The 21862-nt window shown below is 42.7% G+C and overlaps 1 protein-coding gene across 1 annotated transcript in view; it reads left to right on the top strand.

Moving 5' to 3' along the window:
- Nucleotides 1-14425, top strand: part of Cdc20b (cell division cycle 20B) — a 25588-nt gene extending 11163 nt beyond the window's left edge. Inside the window, 7 exon segments of the mRNA XM_034523372.2 lie at nucleotides 358-479; nucleotides 6729-6868; nucleotides 6870-6915; nucleotides 7926-8020; nucleotides 11757-11881; nucleotides 11884-12002; nucleotides 14196-14425. Coding sequence (XP_034379263.2) covers nucleotides 358-479; nucleotides 6729-6868; nucleotides 6870-6915; nucleotides 7926-8020; nucleotides 11757-11881; nucleotides 11884-12002; nucleotides 14196-14357 — 809 coding nt within the window. The 3' untranslated portion in view covers nucleotides 14358-14425.
- Nucleotides 14426-21862: the final 7437 nt, after the last annotated feature.

Below are 21862 nucleotides of genomic sequence, written 5' to 3'. Positions count from 1 at the left end.
AGCATGGCTGGGATGGATGTGCAGACATGCAAAATTCACTTTCTTTTAAAAATCTCAAAGGACAAAATGAATATTCAAGTATGACAGGGTGCCCTGTGTATCCCTCATGAGACCTTTGTCTGTGTTTATGTCTGTCATGCATGTACTCTTTGTTGAAAAGTGCCACCAAATAATTTTGAACTCTTATTCAAAGTCCACACTGAACCTTTCTGTATTTTCTTTCCTCTTGTCTTCTTTGTATCACAGTTTGATCAGAGGGTCTACTTTCTTTCTCGATCTGTAATCTCTTACTACCCCTGGGAGAAATACTGTATCAGTGGGATCTTAGAGATGTGTAGAACTGTTTGCTTCTTACAGGCTGTAAAGATGGAGCTAGAGATGAATTCTATCTTAGGATATTCAGTGGTGTCTGCCATTCCATATGCCAACTGAAGGTGAAGATTCATCTCACTGGTCTTTGAAATGACTACTGTAAGCCAGTGCTTAGACCACCAGTTCAGCAACTGAAATAACAACATGCAGCCAATGCTCTGACATAGACCTGAAGTCTGATTCCAGAAGAGCCAGACAGCCTATATGTTTTATGTCCATACAACGTTCTATGTATCAGTAAATATAACTGGCATGTTTTAGATATTACTTTAATTTTTAGGAATGGCTATTGTTGGTGGTAGGTTATGAGTATTGCTTCTCACTAATACATTTTTGTTTTATTAAGTCAGAATGAACTAGACTGATGTTGACCTACTCTTACACGTGGATTTTAAATGTGAATATGTTCAGTCAGTAAAACAGTCACATCTGGTATGTTAAGTGTCTGTCATAATTTATTTTGGAAGACGGCGCTGATTCACACAGAACGGACTGCCAGTATGCAATGTAGAATGTAACTAGTGAGTTATAGCTCTCAGTGAGATCAGAAATGCTCTAGTGATATCCAGACTTTAGCCGCATCATCGAAGATGGGTCAGACCTGTAAGGGCAGAGGGACGATGAGAACGTTCCTGATGCTGCCTGAGCAAAGGCAGTATGCTGGGAATTACTGATAACGGCAGTGAAGACTGTAGCTGAGCCACTGGTAGATGATGCAGATCATCAAGAAATTCAGGACCCAGGTGTAGAAATTTAATTTGGGATTTGCTGACTAAGAGAAATTTAAGAAGAATGAAGACAGTTTACCCTGTGTGTGTGTTATAATACATGCATAAAATATAGAAAACAAAGAATCAAGAATGAATTTAGTGTTATTACAAGTCTGTGAAGCAGAGAAGACGGTTTGTGGAGGGAAAACTGCTTCAGATTCCTCATAAAAGGTGTTGGCGTGATGGAGGAGCTTTGGCAGACCAGTGACAATGAAGCCAGTGGTCGGAATAAAGGATGAGCTGGCATGTACGGTGGATGATCAGGTGGAGAGCGAGGGTGAGCTCCCCTGGAGAAGGAGGGAAACACCCACAAAGAGGAATGAGCAGAGGAAGTAGTTCTCTGCCAGCACACACTCAGAGCTCTTTCTCCCAGAGAATTTATTGTCATGACCAATTAGGGGGTATAAAAACCCAAGAAATATTAAAAACTCAGACCACTCATATTAAGAGGCAAGTTCTGCGCCCACCCTTTCTTCAGGATATAGCTCTTTTCTTTCCTCCCCTCAACAGTAATTCCCATAGTCTGCCTTTATGTGTTACTTAGCCTTTTCTGTTGTAGCTTTTAATATTTTCTTTGATCTGTACATTTAGTGTTTTACTCTGTGGCTGGGAGGATTTTCTTTTTTGGTCCAATCTATTTGGTGTTCTGTAAGCTTCTTTATGTTTCTAGGCATCTCCTTCTTAGGTTGTGGAAATTTTCTTTTATGAGTTTGTTGAAAATATTTTCTGGGCCTTGGAGCTCGTAATTATCTCCTATTCCTATTATTTTTAGGCTAAGTCTTTTCATAATGTCCCAGATTTCTTGCATGTTTTCTGTCAGGAACTTTTTAAGATTTAACATTTTCTTTGATTAATGTATCAATTTCTTCAATCATATCTTCATGCCTGAGATTCTCTCTTCCATCTCCTGCCTTCTGTTGGTGATGCTTGTGTCTGTAGTTCCTGTTCTCTTCCCTAGGTTTTCCATCTCCAGGATTTCTGCAGTTTGTGCTTTCTTTATTGTTTCTATTTCCATTTTCAGATCTTGAACAGTTTTACTCACTTCCTCCATCGGATTGTCTTTTCCTGTATTTCTTTAAGGAATTTATTTATTTCTTCTTTAAAGGCCTCTGTCATCTTTGTAAGATTGGATTTAAGGCCATCTTGTGCTGTGGCTCTGTTGGGATATCCAGGGCTTGCTGTAGCAGGATAGCTGAGTGGGATATCCAGGGCTTGCTGTAGTAGGATAGCTGAGTTTGGTGGTGCCATATTGCCCTGGCTCTTGGTGATTGTGTTCTCATGCTGGCCATTAGCCGTCTGGTTGCCCGTGATGTTGGCTGGATGTTCCTAATGCTGGCAGGGTTCCTTGAGAGGCAGGCAGGGCTGTGAGCCTGACGATGGAGCTCAGGGAATGGTATGCAGCTCACTTCTGCCGGCTGTGTGCTAGGTGGACCCAGCAAGCAGGGTTCTGGTTAGGAAAGGCTCTGACCTGGATGTTCCTGGGGCCCCACAGGTCTCCTCGGGAAGGCAGACAGGGCCATGGACCCATAATGGAGATCAGCGGACAGCGTGCAGCTCACCTTTCTTCCTTCAACAGTAAAACTTATCAAAAGATGTTTATTTTGACCGCATCTGTTTTTTTCCCCGGCTGTCTTGAGTCCACTGCGGTGGGATTCTAAATCTCACCGCCCTGTTCATTGGAACTGTCCTTCTAAATACCTCCAACTTGAGACTGCTAAATGATTCCTGTGTTTCATGATTCTTTTGGGTTGCCTGCTATATGTGTCTGTTTAAAATGGACACACAGGCCTCCTGACTTTGTAACCACTCTGTTCTAGCCCTTTGGCTGGTCCCTGGTTCTCTTCTATCTCTCTATGCTCCCAGTGTTGGTGTGCTTAAGGCTCACTTCTTGCATATTTCCTACTTCTGTCCTACTTTCATGGATTTATTGACTTTTGGGCTGGATGTCTTTCTTGTGTGTTTGCTATAAACACACAATTGATTGCTATAGGTATTATATTGTAATCTGCATGTTCTCAGGTTACTATATATGTCACATGTTTTACATGTCATTGATTGAAAACACTTCCATTCTATTATAAAATAAAAATTTGGGCTGAAAAGATAACTCAGTAGATAAAGCAATTGTCCTACAAGTATGAAGAGCAGAGTTTGGATCCGATAATGCAGGTAAAATCTAAGCAGCTATATTGTTGGCTAGATGCCTGTGATTCTAGCACTTAGGAGGCAGAGATGGGCATTCCGTAGCCAGGCCAGCTAGTTAGACTACCCAGAATTGAGGAGTTCTAGGTTCTGCAGGTGACTCAGATTCAATTTTATAAAAGGGGAAGGATTGAAGGCAACTCTCAATGTCAGTTGAGGACTCCACCCTTACACAGGTACATTTAAACATGTATGTACACAAGCACACACACACCACATACACTCCCCCCCCCACACAAAGTAAAATTAAAAAAATAACTTTTGTAAGAGGAAAAAAATGGTCTTTTGTGTATGCTCAAATATTTTACTAGTTCTAATGTTCTCTTTAATTCTTAAAGATTTGACTTTTTCTTAGTAGTAGGCAGGGTTCTTTGAAGAAATAAAGCCAATATAATATAGACATAAAAAGGGATTTGCTATATTGCCTTATACTGGCTAGGGGGTCTAGTCATGGGCATCTGTACTCAGACAGGCTGAGAGGCAGTAGCTGTTCAGTCCACAAGGCTGGACATCCAGCAGCCACAGTTCAAGCGCTGAAGGCTGGAGTAGGTCTGATGTCAGAGGAAGACAAGAGCAGCGTCAGCGACACGTGCCCTTGGTCAGGAAGAAGAAACAAAGGCAGCCTCATGTGGCATGGTCTTGGATGTCTATCTCTAAGGTGTCACTCACTGAGAGCAGTTCTTCATCCCGCATTTGGTTTCTGTTAACATCCTCACAAATACCTAGCCGCGTGGTGTCTTCTAGGTGTTTCTGGATCCTGTTGAGCTGACATCTACCAAATTCTCTTAAGTAACTCCTCTTTACTCTGGAGGGCTCCTTTATTCCTTTTAGCATTTCTTGATCAGATCAATGTAGAATTCTGAGTTGGAAGATTTTACTTTTTTAGTATTTGAAAGATGCTGTTCCACTGATTTTTGGTTTCTCTCCTTTCTGATAAAAACTAGAGTCATTTCACTCCTCTTTCTTCTGTTTCTAAGACTTGGCTCCAGTTATGCCCATGTTAGGCCTCTGAATTTCATTCCATAGCAAGCTCACTGACTCTTTATTCTGCTGTTTTTGTTTTGCTGTTGAGCCCATCTAATGGATGTTTTAGACATTGTTAAATTTAATGTAAACATCCACATTTATGGCTTTATTGCCTGTGCTTCTGTTTTAGAGAATTGTTGTGTAGTTTCTACTTTATCAACTTTAATATTTAAGCTTCTTATCCTTCCTTTATCTGACCATTCTTAAAGGATGACCCTAGGTCATCTTGGCTTTTTGTCTATTAATTGTGTTTTCTCTTTATATGTGCTCAATAATTGAATCATATGTGCGACATTACACACACATTGTTTTCACTTCGAAACCTGTTGAGAACATTGATGCTTTTGCTCTAGATAGGGTTACCCAGGTCTAGCTTTGCCGTCTTTGGCTTGTGTTTAAAATCTCAGATTCACTTCTTAAGCCTTGACTGCTTGGTTTGGGTCTGTTCCTCATTTATGTGGCTCTGAATCCAGGCTGAGACTTGAGTGGATGCTTTAAATCTCTGTTCCCTTTTCACAACTTTTTCTAGGCTACCCAGAGTCTCTTCTTCATTCACACAACTAGCTGCTAGGCTGAGACATTTGTGAACTCTTGTACTCAAACCTGGAGGACACTTTTTTTGGCTATCTTCTGTTCAAGACTTCCCCACACACTTTGCTCTCCCAACTTCCCTGTCATTGGCCAAAGAGATGATGTTCCAGGCTTCACTGCAGGTACTGGATTAGGACAAAGTCATACAAGGAAAAAAAAGGGGGGGGGGAATTCTCTTTTTGGGTAGGTAGATTGAGTCTTTATGCTTTGACTTCCTGACTTAGTTTACCTGTTTTTTACTTTTAAGGGCCCTAAGGGTTTGATTTTGATATTTTCCAAGAGTTCATAGTTGTTATTAGTGGGAGGAGTGTACCATAGAGGGCTTAATTTACTGTAATAGAACCGGTGTGCTTCAAAACTGTTGGTTCATGCCAGGTATGTTAGTCACCTTCACTTGACATTGCATTAAGTGATCATAACATACATTTTCTCACAGCAGTAGAGTTCTTACTAGGTGGCTGGAGAGATGGCTCAGCATTTAAGCATTTCTTGCAGAGAACCTGAGTTTGATTCCCTGAGTTTGATTAGGTACTCATATTGGGCAGCTCACAACCACCTGTAACTCCAACACTGGGACACAACATTGTTGTCTAGCCTTCATGGGCACCTGCATTCATGTGCACACATCTCCTGCCCTACCCCCATATACACATGATCAAAAAATGACTCAGTAGTTCAGAGCACTGCAGAAGATTCAGGTTTGGTTCTCAGCACCCATATGGACAACTCACAGCCATACATGACTCTAGTGTTTAGGCAGGCTCTTGTGGCTTCTTCAGGCACTGCATAGATATTGTGTACATACATACATGCAAACAATACACACCACACACACACACACACACACACACACACACGAAAGCCAATAAATACTTAAAATACAAATGTTTAGAAAAGAACTCTTTGAAGTGTAAGCTAAAGAAAACTGCTGAGAACTTTGAAAGTGAGCCACTCTGTCTTCTAGATACACTTAACCGTAGGCATGATGTTTTTGTGCATTGTGTAAAGATTATCCTTGTATTATTCAAATGCTGATTTCAAGTATTCCCAGTCTCTTTATAAAAAGATAAAGAGATAAAGAGAGTTTGTTCTGTGGGTGTGTGGAGAGGTATGGGGGAAGGGGATGTCTCAGCAGGGCCCACGCAGAGGCATCTCTTCCCCCTGAGGGACCAGTCACACACCGGTATAGCATAGAATAGAGTTTATTCAGGGCATGGGGAGGGGAGCCAGGAGGGTAGTAGAGGCAGAGAGAGAGAGAGAGAGAGAGAGAGAGAGAGAGAGAGAGAGAGAGAGAGGTAGAGGCTGGCCATGACCACATGGAGGGGGAAGGGAAGGGGGGAGTGGCGAGGGGTCAGAGAGAAGCTAGAGGCAAAAGATCAAGAGATTAAGAGAGAGAGGAGGGGGCAAGAAGCCCCTTTTATAGTGGGCCAGGCTTACCTAGCTGTTGCCAGGTAACTGTGGAGGTGGAGTTTAGACAGAATACCAACATTCGCCATGGTGGATGAACATACTAAGTCAAAGAAAGATATTCTTACACAGGTTTTTTGAGCATAGATTAACATTGCTTATTAGACTGAGTATTGAACCAGAGTCTGTTTCAGTTTTTTCATCTTTGAACTTTCAATGATCTGATTTGGATCAAGACTTCATTTGGCATCGGTTCACAACAAAGGTATTGATCTCTCTCCCTTTCTTTTAAAGCTGTTCATTTGAAAGTATTTCCATTTGGATGCACAATCATACTGATTTTGGTTTGTTTCCTCATAGATCCTGGACTGGAGTTCTCAAAATCTTGTTGCTATAGCCCTCAGATCCTCTGTATACATCTGGGATGGGCAAAGCCACAGTTGGAAGGAAAATATAAACTTAAGTGTCTCCTGTCATTATGTGTCGTCTGTGTCCTGGATGAGAGGGATCATGCCTGGCTCTTGGCACCAGCCATGGAGAAGTGCAGGTCCTCTGTGCAGTTACTAGATAACTTTCAGCATATCTATAAAGAGGAAGGAGATTAAGTGAGGTCCATGGAGCTACAGGAAGCAAGGGAGCACAGTTTTCTTTCAAATGGTATTTCTTGGAGACTTAAAGGTACCTTCTTTCATTTTCCAAACAAGCTTCTTGTTATATTTCATTAAAAAAAAAAAATCTTTCAAACTCAGCTTGAACTTACAAGGCCTTTAGGCTTTGTAGCTGTGCTAGGCCTAGAGAGATCTAACATGACTTTTATTTCCTGATAGGCTGTCTGAGAGGACCAAGTAAGTGTTTGTCAGTCTAATTCCTCATGTCACCATCACTGTGACTGCTTTTTAGCAACCTAAAGAGTGTTGCCCGTGTGTTAGGTAACCTTGGAGGCCGGGCTACATCATGATGCCTTCTTATTTCACAGTTAGTCTTCCTCCTTTACGTCACACTGTCTTCTGTACCAGGCAAGAATGGAGTCTCAGGAGCAAACTGAGTTCTGACTCTCCCAAGTGTTCATGCACCCTCATTTTATCCACACAGACTAATAAAAATGCTGTGGCCCTCAGAGCATCTTGCATTTTGGAGTAAGACTATACAACTGGTATGTTATATACAAATAATCCCCAAAGCTCCAAAAAGCAAAACCTTTCTTGTTCCTGAAGTTTTGGATGAGAAATATTCAACAGGTGTATTTTTTTTGGAACTGTAGGTTGACCATGAGATTTCCCAGGGGCTCAAAGCTCAACAGTGGTTCTCAATGCTTGGCTGCACATTGAATTCATTTCAGGTGCTTCATAATCAAAGCCACAACCTGCTGACATGGAACAATATTCTTCCCATGGCCCCAGTATGCAGTCAGAGCAGGACAGTCATTGGAGTTAATAGTACTGAGTTTTCTTAGTCTATAACAGACTTCCTGTATCTAATTACTTGCTCTGAGGCCTTTGAGAACATGGCAAGCTGAGGAGAAGACAATGTTATGGACTCTCTTGGTTGTTGTTCCAGTTATGGGATGTGATCACTAAAAAGCAGCCGAGAAACATGCTTGGTCACTTGTCAGTAGTTGGAGCCTTGAGCTGGAACCAGTGCACCCTCAGCAGGTAAACAGATTGGATTTGAACTGACGGTGTCTGTTTCACCAGTGAGTTATGGGAGCTCACTGATCATAACCATAACTATAACCATAACCCTTAAAGACAAAACCAAAACAAGAGTGAAACAAAACAGCCCATTAGGCCCTGCATCTCTTACCCCTTCTGCCCTGGTGTTCAGGTCTTCTGATCTGTGTCCTGAGGGAATCTTGTAATTGTATAATTTTTGTCCTTTTTATGTTGATTAGCAGAGTTGTCTTTTCTTCCTCATTCTTCCTTCCTCTTCCTTCATCTTGTCTTTTATTTATTTATTTATTTATTTATTTATTTATTTATTTGAGACAGGGTTTCTCTGTGTAGCTCTGGTTGTCCTGGAACTCATCCTATAGAACAGGCTAGGCTCGAACTCAGAGATCCTCCTGCCTCTGCCTCCTGAGCACTGAGAATAAAGGCCTACCACTGTTGGGCAAAATTTTCACCTTTCTTTTTTCTTAGCCTGATACCATAATAAAGCTGTTAGAAACATCTATGTTAACTTCAAATTTAAAATGCTGGCAAACTACCCAGAAAATGCCCCAACAAATAACAAAGACATATGCTCCACTATCTTCATAGCAGCCTTATTTATAATAGCCAGAAGCTGGAAAGAACCCAGATGCCCTTCAACAGAGGAATGGATACAAAAAATGTGGTACATTTACACAATGGAATATTACTCAGCTATTAAAAATAATGAATTTGGGAAATTCTTAGGTAAATGGATGGAACTAGAAAATATCATCCTGAGTGAGGTAACCCAATCACAAAAGAACACACATGGTATTTACTCACTGATAAGCGGAGATTAGCCCAAAAATCTGAAACAACAAAGATTCAATTACCAGACGACATGAAGCTCATGAAGAAGAAAGAACAAGTGAGGATGCCTAGGTCTTTTTTAGAAAGAGTAACTGAATACCCAAGGGAGCAAATATGGAGACAAAGTGTGGGACAGAATCTGAAGGGGGGGTTGTAGGGAGACCATTCCATCTGGGTATTCATTCCATGGGAAGTCACCAAAAATAGACGCTGATAGGGATGTCAGGATGGGAAAGCTGACAGCAGCCTGATAAGGCTGTCCCCTTAGAGGTCCCCCAGAGTCGGACATACCAAGAGACAGATAGCCACAGCTATCCATTAATCTGATCAAAGGTTCCCAATGGAGGAGTTAGAGAGTAAATTGAAGGAACCGTAAGGGCTGGTGGCCCCGTGAGAAGAGCAACAATACCAACCAGCCAGAGCTCCCCAGGGTCTAAACCACCAGCCTAGGAGCACATATGGAGAGACACATGACTCCAGCTGTATATGTAGGGGAGGATGGCCTTGTTGGGCATAGGTGGGAGACAAGGTCATTGGTACCCTGAAGGCTGAGCACTGGGGGGGGGGGAATCTGAGGGTGGGGAGGGGGGCTGGGGGTAGGTGGGTAAACACCTTCATAGAGGCAGGAGGAGGGGGAATGGGATAAGGGGTTCCTGGGTGGTGGGGGAAATATGGTAAGGGGATAAAATTTGAAATGTAAATATTATATCCAATAAAAGAGGGGAAAAAATAGAAAAGCGGTTAGAACCAACATTCTTAATAAAATGTCAGCCCTCTTTAAAAAAAAAAACTATCTTGATACTAAAATTTGTTTTGAGAATTGTATATTGCAGAATGATCAGCCTTGGTGTATCTACTCAACAAGCAAGCTGGGCAGACCTGCTCAAACCTCTGAGGTCCCGGAATTCCATCTGGAGGCAGCGAAGACACAGCATCAGAGGATTGTCAATTTGCTCTCCCCCCCCACTCCTCTTCTAATATCTCAACGCCCATAATCAGCTTGAAGAAGCTAATGATGAGTCAGCGCCCCTATTCCCTGGGCATGGGGACTAAGGTGGTAAATGTTGGGCTGTCTCTCTAGGGAAAAGTAGTGGTTTTGTCGGAATAGAGAGAATTAGCTAGGGCTTATTGCATAGCCATAACCTATTAGTAGAAATCTGTATAATTAATATCAAGATGAAGATATAAATTCTTAAATGGCACCAATTTACTTTGTTTACAAATTTTAAGGTTTTCATTGGCATGAGCTTCTTAGTGATATAAGAGTGAGATGAATATTGTTACTCTCATAGGCATTGTACCAGTATAACACACTTAGGAATACAAAGCTTAGACCCAGTCCTTCTTTAACTTTTTTAACTGATTTGAGATGGTCAGCCTGTGAGTTAAGGGACTATAGCAAATTCATGACTTGGAGTTTATTATAAGGGTGTTCTCTATGTTTTATTTAGAAATAGCTGAGTGGAGTTAACAGGCAACAGTCCAGATTACCTTACATGGATAGCTGGTTTTCAAAACATCAGAAATCCTTAGAATTGACATGACAAACATTTCAGTATTAATGTTCATTTTCATTAGAGACCTGTCTGCTCCGGACAGCTTCCTATATTGAATTCTAAGAAGAAATTGAGCATCCTTGGAGTTACTCCAGTTGTGGTGAGACAGCCACTAGGCAAGAATTGCCACTTTCCTTCTACAGACAAATTACTGTCCAGAAAAGGACACACTTGCAGAATAGTCGACTGATTATATCTGCCTAGACAGAGTAATCAGCCCTTAATAATTCTGCAGCACTAAGGTCTGTCAGATGATCCTGGGCCAGAAGGCAGAAGAACAGATGCTCCAACGTTTTGAAGTAGAGCGAGTGTCCAGGTGTTCAGAGGTCTCTATAAATTGGCTAAGTTTTAGAAACTATGCTTTGTGCTTCCCACAATTATAGTTAACTCAGTCATTCTGGATTTCTGATGGGGTTGAAAACATATAGCTATTGACCTTAAGAGAAAAGATTTGAGTGGATGGTCGTCAGCTGACATTCATCCTAAAACCAGGTTCAGAACTAAATGTTTTAGTTAGAATAGATGACAGAGGAGCTGGTTAGTCAACAAAAGGATGGACTGGGTATTAGGACTATCCTGTACCTCACTGGTACAAATTGGCATAATTATGCTCTAATTGTATTTTGAGAGAAAAGTTTCATTTTAACAGGAAGGGTGATGTGTAGGAGGAGCTAAGGTAGGAGGAGTACTGAGAGGAAGAAAAGGAGTAAGAAGAGGAGAAGAAGAAAGAGAGGAGAAGCTAGGTGATGAAAGAGAGAAAGAGGGGGGAGACAGGGAGGCAGATGTTCAAGTATCTCCACCAGTCAAAGATAGTTGATATATCTAGGTTGGTCAGTGGGTTACACCTCTGATTGAACAATTCCAAACTTATAAAGCCTATGATTAACATTATTTTTAAAAAATGTATAAATGCAAAAAGGAAAAGGCATGGGATAGGGGTTTCCTAAGGGGGGTGGGCGGGAATGGGGAAAGGGGATGCCATCTGAAGTGTAAATAAAATATCTAATAAAAAAATGCTGGCAAACAAATGTATTTCACTTTTTCCCTTTTATGTAGCCCTGACTGGCCTTGAACTTAGAGACCAGCCTGCCCTTGTCTCCCGAGTCCTGGGATTAGCTGTACGGGCTGCCAAGTCTGGGTAAATCTAGTTTACTTGTGAGAATGATCAGGAAGGCAGAGCACTCCCATCCCTCTAACCCAAGGGATTTCCATCTGTGTTTGGAAATGTCCTAATGGGTCTTTCCATAGTTTATTTTGAACTATGCTTTCCTCCATGTTTTCTCATGGTTATGAGGTAGTGAGGCTCCCCCCCCCCTCTCTTTTAGTCCTAGGTCCTAGGTTCTCTCCCAATCTGGGTCCAGACTGGGGTGTGTCCACCACCATGATGTTTGGGTGGCCCAGCATCATGTCAGAACACTTCACCACAAGGAGGCTGTGTGTGCTCTGAAATGGTCACCCATGGCAGGCTGTTTTCCAGTAGGTGTAATGATGGATTACTGGCAATATGGCCCCATGATCCAGGGACCAATGTGCAAGGCCTGCCCCTGAAAGTCATACCTCAGTCCACAGCAGTTAAGGTAAGAAATCTGATGGCTGCCTAGGTTTGCTATTGGTAGAGACCAGTGGCTATCTCAGACAAAAGAGAATATCAGCTAGGCCTGGTGGTACAGGCGAGCTGCTTGGGAGGCTGAGGTAGAAGGATTGGAAGTTTGTGTCTGCCTCTGTTACAGAGTCGATTCAAGGCCAACAGGAGCAATTTAGTGAGACCCTGTCTCAAAAGAAAAAGTAAAATCAGAGCTAGGACTGTTTCATTGTGGCATATTTGTCTAGCGTACACAATGCTCCAGGTTCAATTCTCTAGACGCACATGCACACACCAACAAAACAAACAGCAATAAAACGCAAAGTAAAGAAGACTGCATTTCTTTACTATGGATCAAGCAGGCAAAACCCCAGAAGACACATGGGGTTTAGAGCACTTGTTGCTCTTCCAAGGGACCTAGGTTCATGTTCCAGAACCCACGAGGTGTCTCTCATGAATCCTCTGGAACTTTCCTTCCCCAGGATCTAGTACTTTTTGTGACCTCTACAGCACCAGACACATATACACATACATGCAGGTTCAACATTCATGCATGTAAAATAAAATAAATAAATCTTACAAAATGAGAAAGTAGACACAAATGTGTCAGAGAAGCTGTAAGTGTGGGTAAGTTAGAAGGAAGCCTTATTACAAGAACAACATTAGAGGGTCACGGCACCAGGACAGCTCATCCAGGCTGAGGGGAAGCACAAGGTAAGCCACATGATTTATCACACATAGTTATTTCACAGTTACATTTCAATAGGTATTAAGTACCATGTTAAATTTCAGATAGCCAGGAATACAATAGTATGCTTCTTGGTGCTGGTGCTTTAAAAATCTATAACTGTTTGGAAAACTTATGTCCACAGTTTTGAAATTTGGAATTTATCTAAAGATATTTGCCAGAAACAAAAGATGAATTGTGTGTGTGTGTGTGTGTGTGTGTGTGACAGCAAGATGTGTGTGCTAGATGAAACATAAAACAAAAACTTAACTTCTCTTTAAAAATGTCAACTAACCCTATATAGACCACGCCCCCAAAAAAAGGTGGGGGAGAGAAGGTCCCGTATTAGGACATCAGAGCCCAATGGAGTATAATGGGATTAGTAAAAATGAAAACACAGGGGCCTGCAGAGATGGCTGACAATAGAGAAGCAAAGAGAGCTTGCTGCTATTACAAAGGAGCCACAACACAGCTCACAAGTCCTGTGACTCCAGTCCCAGGAGAGCCAACATTTTCTTCCAACCTTCTCAGGTGCACAAACAGTCAAACTCATGTGCACATAAATCAGTATAAACCCAATATATGCTCCTCTGTAAAATACTCTTACGCACAGAAAATAATATGCAAAAGTGAGATTAGGGACTTGGATGATCGGCAAGATTTACAGAGGAATGTTACTGAACTAGTTCTCAAAGTTTTCTTCAGAAGTTACTAGTCAAGCTGGTCAGTGGTGGCACACACCTTTAATCCAGCACTTGGGAGGCAGAGGCAGGCGGATTTCTGAGTTCGAGGCCAGCCTGATCTACAGAGTGAGTTCCAGGACAGCCAGGGCTACACAGAGAAACCCTGTCTCAAAAACAAAACAAAACAAAACAAAAACAAAACAAAATAAAACAAAAAACAAAACAACAAACAAACAAACAATCAAAAACACCCCCCCCCCCCAACCAGAAGTTACTAGTCATCTCTGTTACCAATAGTTATAAGGTACTAATTCTGATTTTTCAGTTAAGTAGAGTTATTCGTAAATAAATTGATCTTCTGAAGTGTATTAGGATTTGAGGTGCCTGAGATTTGAACTGACCAGTAGCTATGTGCAGCTCTCTTTTACCTACCCCTGTCTGGACGACAAGGACTCCAGTGGATAAACAGAGGCTGCACTTCAGCACAGACCCCAGAAGAGCCAGAGTCTGTCCTGCCAGTGTCCTGCGGCATACGGGTTTTCAATTGTTGTTTTGTAGGGGTTTTTTTTTCTATGCTAAAAATATTGACAGTTGTTAGCATAATGTAAGGACATATTCTATTAGGCACCTCCCCTTTCTGCAGTGGCTTCTCATTCCTGGAGAATGCTTTGAGGAGGGTACACTGGCCCTCACCTGGGAGAGTGCTTTACCTGTGCACATCGTTCTCCAGCTTGCTTTCTCCAGGGCTCGCCTGCCTGTGTTATTTGGAACTTTATAGGCCATGGAGTGGTGTCCCTGGCAATCTGAAGTCCTTGCCATTGGAGGAGGCATGAAGGACGGATGCCTGCGTGTTTTAGGTGTAAATTCTGGGAAGAGCACTCAGACTCTGAGCACACACTCACGGGTAAGCATCTGGACTCCATCTTCATCCCACCTCTAGAATCTTATGAAGACAATTATGAAGAATGTAGGATCTCACCCTTGCCTACTTTCTGAGTCCAAAAGGAATTCCAATTATTGTGAATGTGTTTTCTACAATCTCTTAATTAGTGAGTCCAAAGTTAATCCCATTTGTATTTCCCCTCCCCCTCCCATCCTCCCTCCATCTCTTCCTCCTCACCACAGTTTGACTCTGAAACTTGTATGTAGTCTGGCCATCCCTGGCCAGTAATCACAATTCATTGAAAGTTCCTTGTTCCTTGCATTGGAGCCTTGGTCTTCGGATGCCTTGGGATAAATTCCCTTAGGATAGATATAATTTCTAAAAATACCCAATCCTTGCTGATGCAGGAGGAAGGCGAACAGAGCAGAATATAGTTTATAATCAATTTAGGCACACTCACCATGTACCAGAGTTGCTAGCATTTGGTGTTTTGTGGTCCTCACTATAGATGTGTTCCCTCATCTGGGAATCCGCTGGGTTCTTTGGTGAATGAATGCCACATACCTATCCATGGCAAAGTGTGATGCCACCAAGTGGGAAAGCTCTGGTGAGAGGCTGGTTCATCTCAAATCCGCTGGGTTCTTTGGTGAATGAATGCCACATACCTATCCATGGCAAAGTGTGCTGCCACCAAGTGGGAAAGCTCTGGTGAGAGGCTGGTTCTTTGATTTTTAACATAGAGAACCAAATCCTATACTCACTTCGACCTCAGAACATAGAGATAAATGTTTCTAAATTTGATTGTACCTGTCTATCTCTTAAAAGTGTCTAGGTTTCTCTTCCTTGAATATGTGTATGCCTTAGGCAGTGGCGATCTTGGGCAGTTTTTCCATATTTAGCTTCATAAGTTATTTGGAAGAGAATCTAGCAGTGTGAAGACAAGGAGAGCCGGAAGGTGAAACAGTGCTATGAAGCCACTGAAAACCAGGAGGCATCCTCTGTAAATATATATAGTTAGTTAGGTGAGGCTAATACCAAACCTTTCTTTGGAAAGCTGAGAATTCTGTTTGGCAACCCACACCTCTTCCCCATCAGATAGACTTTCTGGCTCTGCTGAGGATGCATCTCTAGTTGGCTTCATGGCACACTGCTTCTCCCTCCGTCCCTCCATCCCTCTGTCCCTCCATCCCCATCCCTCCATCCCTCCATCCCTCCATCCCTCCATCCCACCATCCCACCATCCCTCTGTCCCTCATCCACCATCCCTTTGTCCCTCTGTCCCCATCCCTCTGTCCCCCATCCCTCTGTCCCCATCCCCCATCCCCCATCCCTCCATCCCCTCATCCCTTCATCTCTCTGTCCCCCATCCCTCCATCCTTCCTTCTTTTCTGTAGTTTTTGGTGGGGATCAGACCCTGGGCTTGTGTTCTGTCATAGAGCCATGCCCTGAAAAGCCAGACTGCTATTCTCTCTTAATTTAGTTCTACAAACTTTTATTGGGGCTTTTCCTGACACAAAGACTCATGATGAGGAAGGAGAACCCACTTGTACTTCTGGAATGATAAAGGAGTAGGTGTATCTCCTTCTACCCCACCCTGGAGACAAGACGAAAATGCTGACTGAGGATGATGAGGGAGCTTATCAGAGGACGGGTCTCACACCTTGTGCTTTTGATAATGTGTTCCTGTTTCTCACCCTCCACTCGGCCCTGCCTTCAGTTTGATCCCAGGAATTTATGTGCTCACCATTTATTTTTAAGCATCTTTTGTGTATCTTATGTTTATGGGGATGTAGGGAATACGTGGGTGACGTTGTTTCCCTTGAAGCCTATACGTTTGTGTGAGGAGACATACGGAAATCTAGTGTGTATAAAGCTAGGTAGAGCTAATACCATGACTCTTTTGGGGGTTTCTCCCACACCCAGTTTCCCATCATACAGACTTCCTGCCTGTGGTGTGGCTCCAGACAGCCCCAGAACACACTCTGTTCCTCAGTGGTCACACTGTTTTCGAATCTGTAAGAATCAGGGGACCAATATGTTCACATTCATTCTCTCCACGCTATCCTGGGGGATGGACTGGCTCTGCTGGGCAAACACTCTACCATCAAGCCACATTTTGAGCCACTCAGACAACCCCTTTAAAAATAACTTTTATTGAGTTTATTCCTTAACAGTTTCATACATGTATACAGTTTCATACATGTATACATGTATACATATATAAAGATTATGGCAGCCTTCACCATCTCTAAATTCCCTCTTACTGCTGCCATCTATCCCTGCCTCCCTCCCACTTCCTTTTCACATTCATGTTGTGTGTGTGTTTGGAAAGATATTTGTTTATTTATTTAAGTTTTAAGGTAGCACTTCTCTGTGTACCTCTGGCTGTCCCGGAACTCACAGAGATCTGCCTCTTAAGTGCTGGGATTAAAGGTGTGCTCCCCACCATCTGGGGTGATTTATTTATTTATTTATTTATTTATTTATTTATATTTTATGTGCAAGAGTGTTTTGGCTGCATGTATGTGTATGCATCATGTATATGCCCTCTGGAGATCAGAAGAGTGTGTCAGATCCCCTGGAACTAGAGTTCAGGATGATTGTGAGCTGCTTGTGCGGATGCTGGAAACTGAACTCAGGTACCTCTGGAAGAGCAGCCAGTGCTCTTCACCAGGGAGCCAGTGCTCCAGCCCCACATTAGTGTCTTTTTGTTTTAAGACTCACCGTGTTTAACCAGGATTGTTTGTGTGGAGATTGGTTTGGAAGTACTCTTTGGAGACTGGTGGGCCCCTTGCTGGGTGCACAGTTGAAGACAATGACTGCCCCAGAATCCATTAATAGCCAATAGTTTGGAGGGGAAGGGTGGGTTTTATAAGCATCTGCCTCACCCATGACTGACTCTTGATGGTTTGATCTTGCATAGGCTTGTTGCAAGCTCTAGTGGCTGTTATGGGGTCAGGACTATTTTGGGTGAACTGTGTTCAGATGTTAGCATTTTATAGACCTTCTGGCTCTTATGATCTCCGCACTTTCCTTGCTGGCAGGTCCAGGCGAGATGAGAGCAGTCTGGTCCGCAGGGTCTCTCTCTCTCTCTCTCTCTCTCTCTCTCTCTCTCTCTCTCTCTCTCTCTCTCTCTCTCTCTCCCTCCCCCCCCCCCCCCCCCCCCCCCGGCTGAGCAGGACGGAGAGTGCCGAAGGCCCAAAAGAAACGCACCAGGCCTGAAGTCTTATCAAAGCAGGAACTCAACTTTAATGTATCAGCCTCTCGCTTATATAAACTCAGAGCATAGGGAGTAAGAGTTTTGGTGGGGCGAGATGACATAGGGGGCGGGGAAAGGTGACCGAGGGTTTGGGGTGATTGACAGGGCCAAAGCTCTACATCAGCAGCAGAGGGGCAGAGGCAGGGCCAAATGGGTCTTGTTGAGTCACCCCGGTATGGAAGTGACTGAGACAGGCCTCAAAACTGGAGCCAGGCTCCGGTTTGTCCACAAAGCCCAAACCAGGGCCGAAATGGGGCCCAACAGCACCTTTTATTTTTTAATTGCCTTACAAAGTTGTCAATCTTCATCAGACTTTCCCATATGCCCTTAGTTTCAGTTATCCACTCTCTTAGCTTCTCCCATCCCCTAGCCCATCCCTCCTTTAACATTTCCATCTCGGATTCCCTGTCTCTGATTTTACATCTCTTAAGTTTTGCCATCCTCCTGACTTAAGGTATCTCCCACCAAGGCTGTCTCCTAGTTTTTTCTATCTGTACACCAGAAAAGACAAACGCCTAAGTCAGACGATTTGAAATGAATATCAGCATGTGAGGGGACATGTGGCACTTGCCTTTCTGAGCTGTCCCAGGCTACTCTTGACAGAATCACTTTGTTGGTATGGGAGAAGCATGAACTGATTCTTTCCGTAATTTTGATCCTAAACATGGAATTCTCCAAGGCATTTCAGATTAGAGAAATACAGAAATATTTTAAAGTAAGCCATAAAACCCAAATCTACCTCTACCCTCCCCCACCTCCTCACTCTCTGGGTTTTTCAAGATAGTGTTTCTCTGTGTAACCCTGGCTGTCCTGGAACTCACTCTGTAGCCCAGGCTGGCTTCCCACTCTTTAAAACACTATGTATCTAGTAGCTAGGTAGGTCCTAGGCAGAATCATGAGATAGATGCTCAGATATTATTGTATATGCTTGGAATAAAAACCAACCAACCAAATGAATAAATAAACTTAGTCTTGCTGGGCAGGATGGTGCCTACTTGTAACCCCAGAATTTGACAAGCAGAGCAGAGGAATCATAAATATCAGGCTAGCCTAGGATGCAGCGCAAGTTTAGAGTTAGCTGGGCTTCACAGTGAGACCCTAACACAAGCAGTGAATATCAACAAAGGCTAGAGATCCATTTCTTGTTTCTTGGGCCTTAACCTGTACGTACTTCAGTTTTAAACCTGCCTGACTTTTTTTCTCTTCTGTCTTTAGAATGAGTCCAAAGAGTTCTTGTAACATTTGCCCTCCTAAAGATGTGGCTATTTTTGAGTTCCCAGATACTAATTGTCATCACTAACCTGGCAATTCTTTTGCTACACCGTATTTCCTGCAGGATGGTTGTAACACAGAACATAATGGTGTGTCCAGATCCAATTGGAGTTCTGGGTTAAACAAGAATAGTTTTTCCCCCCTCCTAAGGACTTCTTAAAGGCTTGGGTTACTCTTGTCTGTTGTGAACCCTTGAGGGAACATGGGTGTGGTGTTTAGTGTCTCCCAGAGCTACCTGGGAATTCTTGTATGGAGCATGCTGAGGTACCTGAGGAGCCTGTGACCCTGGCTTCTTTGCTGTGTAATTTCTACTTGTTTTCACTGTGAAACCCACACCCCAGTTCTCCAATAACAAGTTAGGGCTTAATACTATTAAGCCCAGGCCATAATCTAGGCTGGTTCTCTTATCATCCCATTTATTCTAACCTGAATTCAGCTACATGACTGTTTTCCTCTCCTCAGCTTGTCTGTCCTCTTCTCTTTTTTAACCAGAAGCTTTGCCTTCTAACCCTGCCTCAGCTTATAGGCCATTCGATTGCTATTGACAGGTGATGTTTCTGTAGAGTACTTGGGAGAGCATCCCTACAGAGTCCTTGTTCTTTTTGTGCATCAAGGACAGGTCTTTTAGTACACACTCTGTGACTGAGCTCTGGGTTAGGGTGTTTTAGAAGCGGGGTCATGAAGCACTGGGCTGTGAGTCTAGACCAGTCAAGAACTCAGAAAGAGCCAGGAGGGGAGGCATGTGCCTGTGGCCCCAGCATTCAGGAGATGGAGGAGATGGAGGCAGGAAGATCAGGAGTCCAAGGCTAGCCTCAGCTAGAAAAAAAATTCCAGGCAAGCCTGGGTTACATAAGAGTCTGTCTCAAAACAAACAAACAAACAAACAAACAACAAACAAAAACCAACCAACCAAGCAACAACAAAAACCAAAAATGTGAAATAGCATAATAGAATTGAATATCTTATAGAGATGAGACAGATGGAAAAATATGTGTGATTTTGTGAAACTTTTACTGTAGACATACTCTTTTCTATATACTATACTGTAAATTTGTAAGGCTGCTATAGAACATTAATTTTGACAGTATGTTATGGTCAAAACATTTGGAAGAAAGGCTGTCATAGGTGAGGGCCACACCTTTACCAAGGCCTACCCTGTGAATCACATTGATAATTCCTTGGGGAGAAATGTTAGTTAAAAAGGTCCTACCCCCTAACAACAGAAGACACACAACTTATTCTTGTTCCTGTTCACAAAGGGATGGTAATTTTTAAGCTTTAAAACAGGAGTAGGAGGGGCCATTGAGGAAGAACGGCTGGGAGGTTTTAAGAGCCAGAGGCCAAGAAGGATGAGGGAAACTGTCATGGGACACCACAGGTTCCCTGTGCACACAGCAGCTGTGGCTGCCTGCAAAGAACCTGCACAGGATCAAGCCAGTGGAGACAGGATTGACAGGCCTGGCTCCGCTCCGGGGGATGGGGGCAGGAGAGTCCTGGTTTTATTTTTGTAAGGATGTGGTGATCAAGGGTGGTGGATGGCCCCACACTCATGAGTACAGGGACAGCAAAAATAGGACTCTGTGGGATATTTAAAAATAAGCACCACAGGAATTTGAGAGTCAATGGAAGATGAGAGTGGATCTAAGAGGAGTGGGGGTGACTGAAATCAAAATACACTGTATAAAATTCTCAAACATTAATTTATTGTATGAAAAAGACAACCTGATGTCGGTGACTTTCTTGCTTGCAGGTGGGACCTACCTTTGATGTGGCTTCTTTGATCCATGACAAAGGAACAATATGTAGTGTCATTGATGATGCTCAAGCAGAAAACAAAACTTGCAGTTTGCCCAGCAACAATATTCTTAGAATTTGAAGCTACAACTTCCCTTCAAAAGAATATCTTTGTCTGGGGTAAACGTGTCATTTCCCACTACCTCGTAAGTTAAGACTGTCACTGATGTGTTTGGAAGGGACTTCAAGAACACACTGCTCCCCCTCCCCCGCCCCCGTGTTCTCTGGAAGTTTCCATTCAATATAAGTCAAGCTAGCTTTCAACTCCCACTTTGAAAAACTTTTGGGATTTACCCCCTTTGCTATTCCATTTATTTTTTCTTTTAACACATAGTAGATAATAAGGCAATTTAATTGATCATGTTATCTGTTAAATATAATAAAGGCTTTATCCTTTATTACAAAAAGCATTATTTTAAATTAGCAGTGCTCACTTAAAGACTCTAGTGCCTGAAACTTTGTGAATGGGAATCAGTGGGAATATTTAGCTTTTTGTGAATGGGATTCAATGGGAATGTTTAACATTTTTGCCATAGAGATCCCCATGTGACAATTTTCCGTGTGAATCTAACACTGCAACTGTTTGATATTCCTTTTTATAGAAAGCTTTCTGTCCAGGAGCTGAAGAAAGACAGTAGCAAAAATACTTGGAGAAGTGCAAGAGACTAAAAGGCTCTGTAAAAGGGCTTTATTTTTCATTATGTTCGTGGGTCTGTGGATATGTGCGCCTGTGAGTGAAGGTGCCCCGGGAGGCTGGATGGACTGGGTCCCCTGGGGTGAAGCTACAGTGGTAAGCTACCCCACAGGGTGCTGAGCCATCTCTCCAGCCCCAAGAGACGGACTGTTTTACACTTCTTCCTTGTGGCTTTATTGTAGAGCCTCTAAGATTAATTGTTAAAGTTGAGTATGTGAATTAATGATGTATACAGATTTCTTCTTTTTTTTATCCTTCTGTCTTTCTTCTCCTCTTCCTCCCTCCCTCCCCCTCCCTTCCCCCCTTTCCTCTTCCTTTCTTCTTTCATGCTGTAGTTGGGATCAAACCAGAGCTTGACACATGCTGGGCAAGTATGCTGTTTCCCAGTTAAAAATTTTCTAGTTCTAAACTTATTTAACTTCCCACTTGTGCAAAAAGATAACCTTCTTGTACCTATTGTAGGGTATTAAAAAAATAAACAACATACATCTATCAATAAAATTAGACTTTTAAAATGAGAAGAAATAGGCTAAAATAATTGAA

This window comes from Arvicanthis niloticus, chromosome 19, assembly GCF_011762505.2.
Source record: "Arvicanthis niloticus isolate mArvNil1 chromosome 19, mArvNil1.pat.X, whole genome shotgun sequence".
In the NCBI taxonomy this organism is placed as follows: Eukaryota; Metazoa; Chordata; class Mammalia; order Rodentia; family Muridae; genus Arvicanthis; species Arvicanthis niloticus.
The sequence above is the reverse complement of the archived record's forward strand: the minus strand, read 5'-3'. Positions and strand labels throughout refer to the sequence as shown.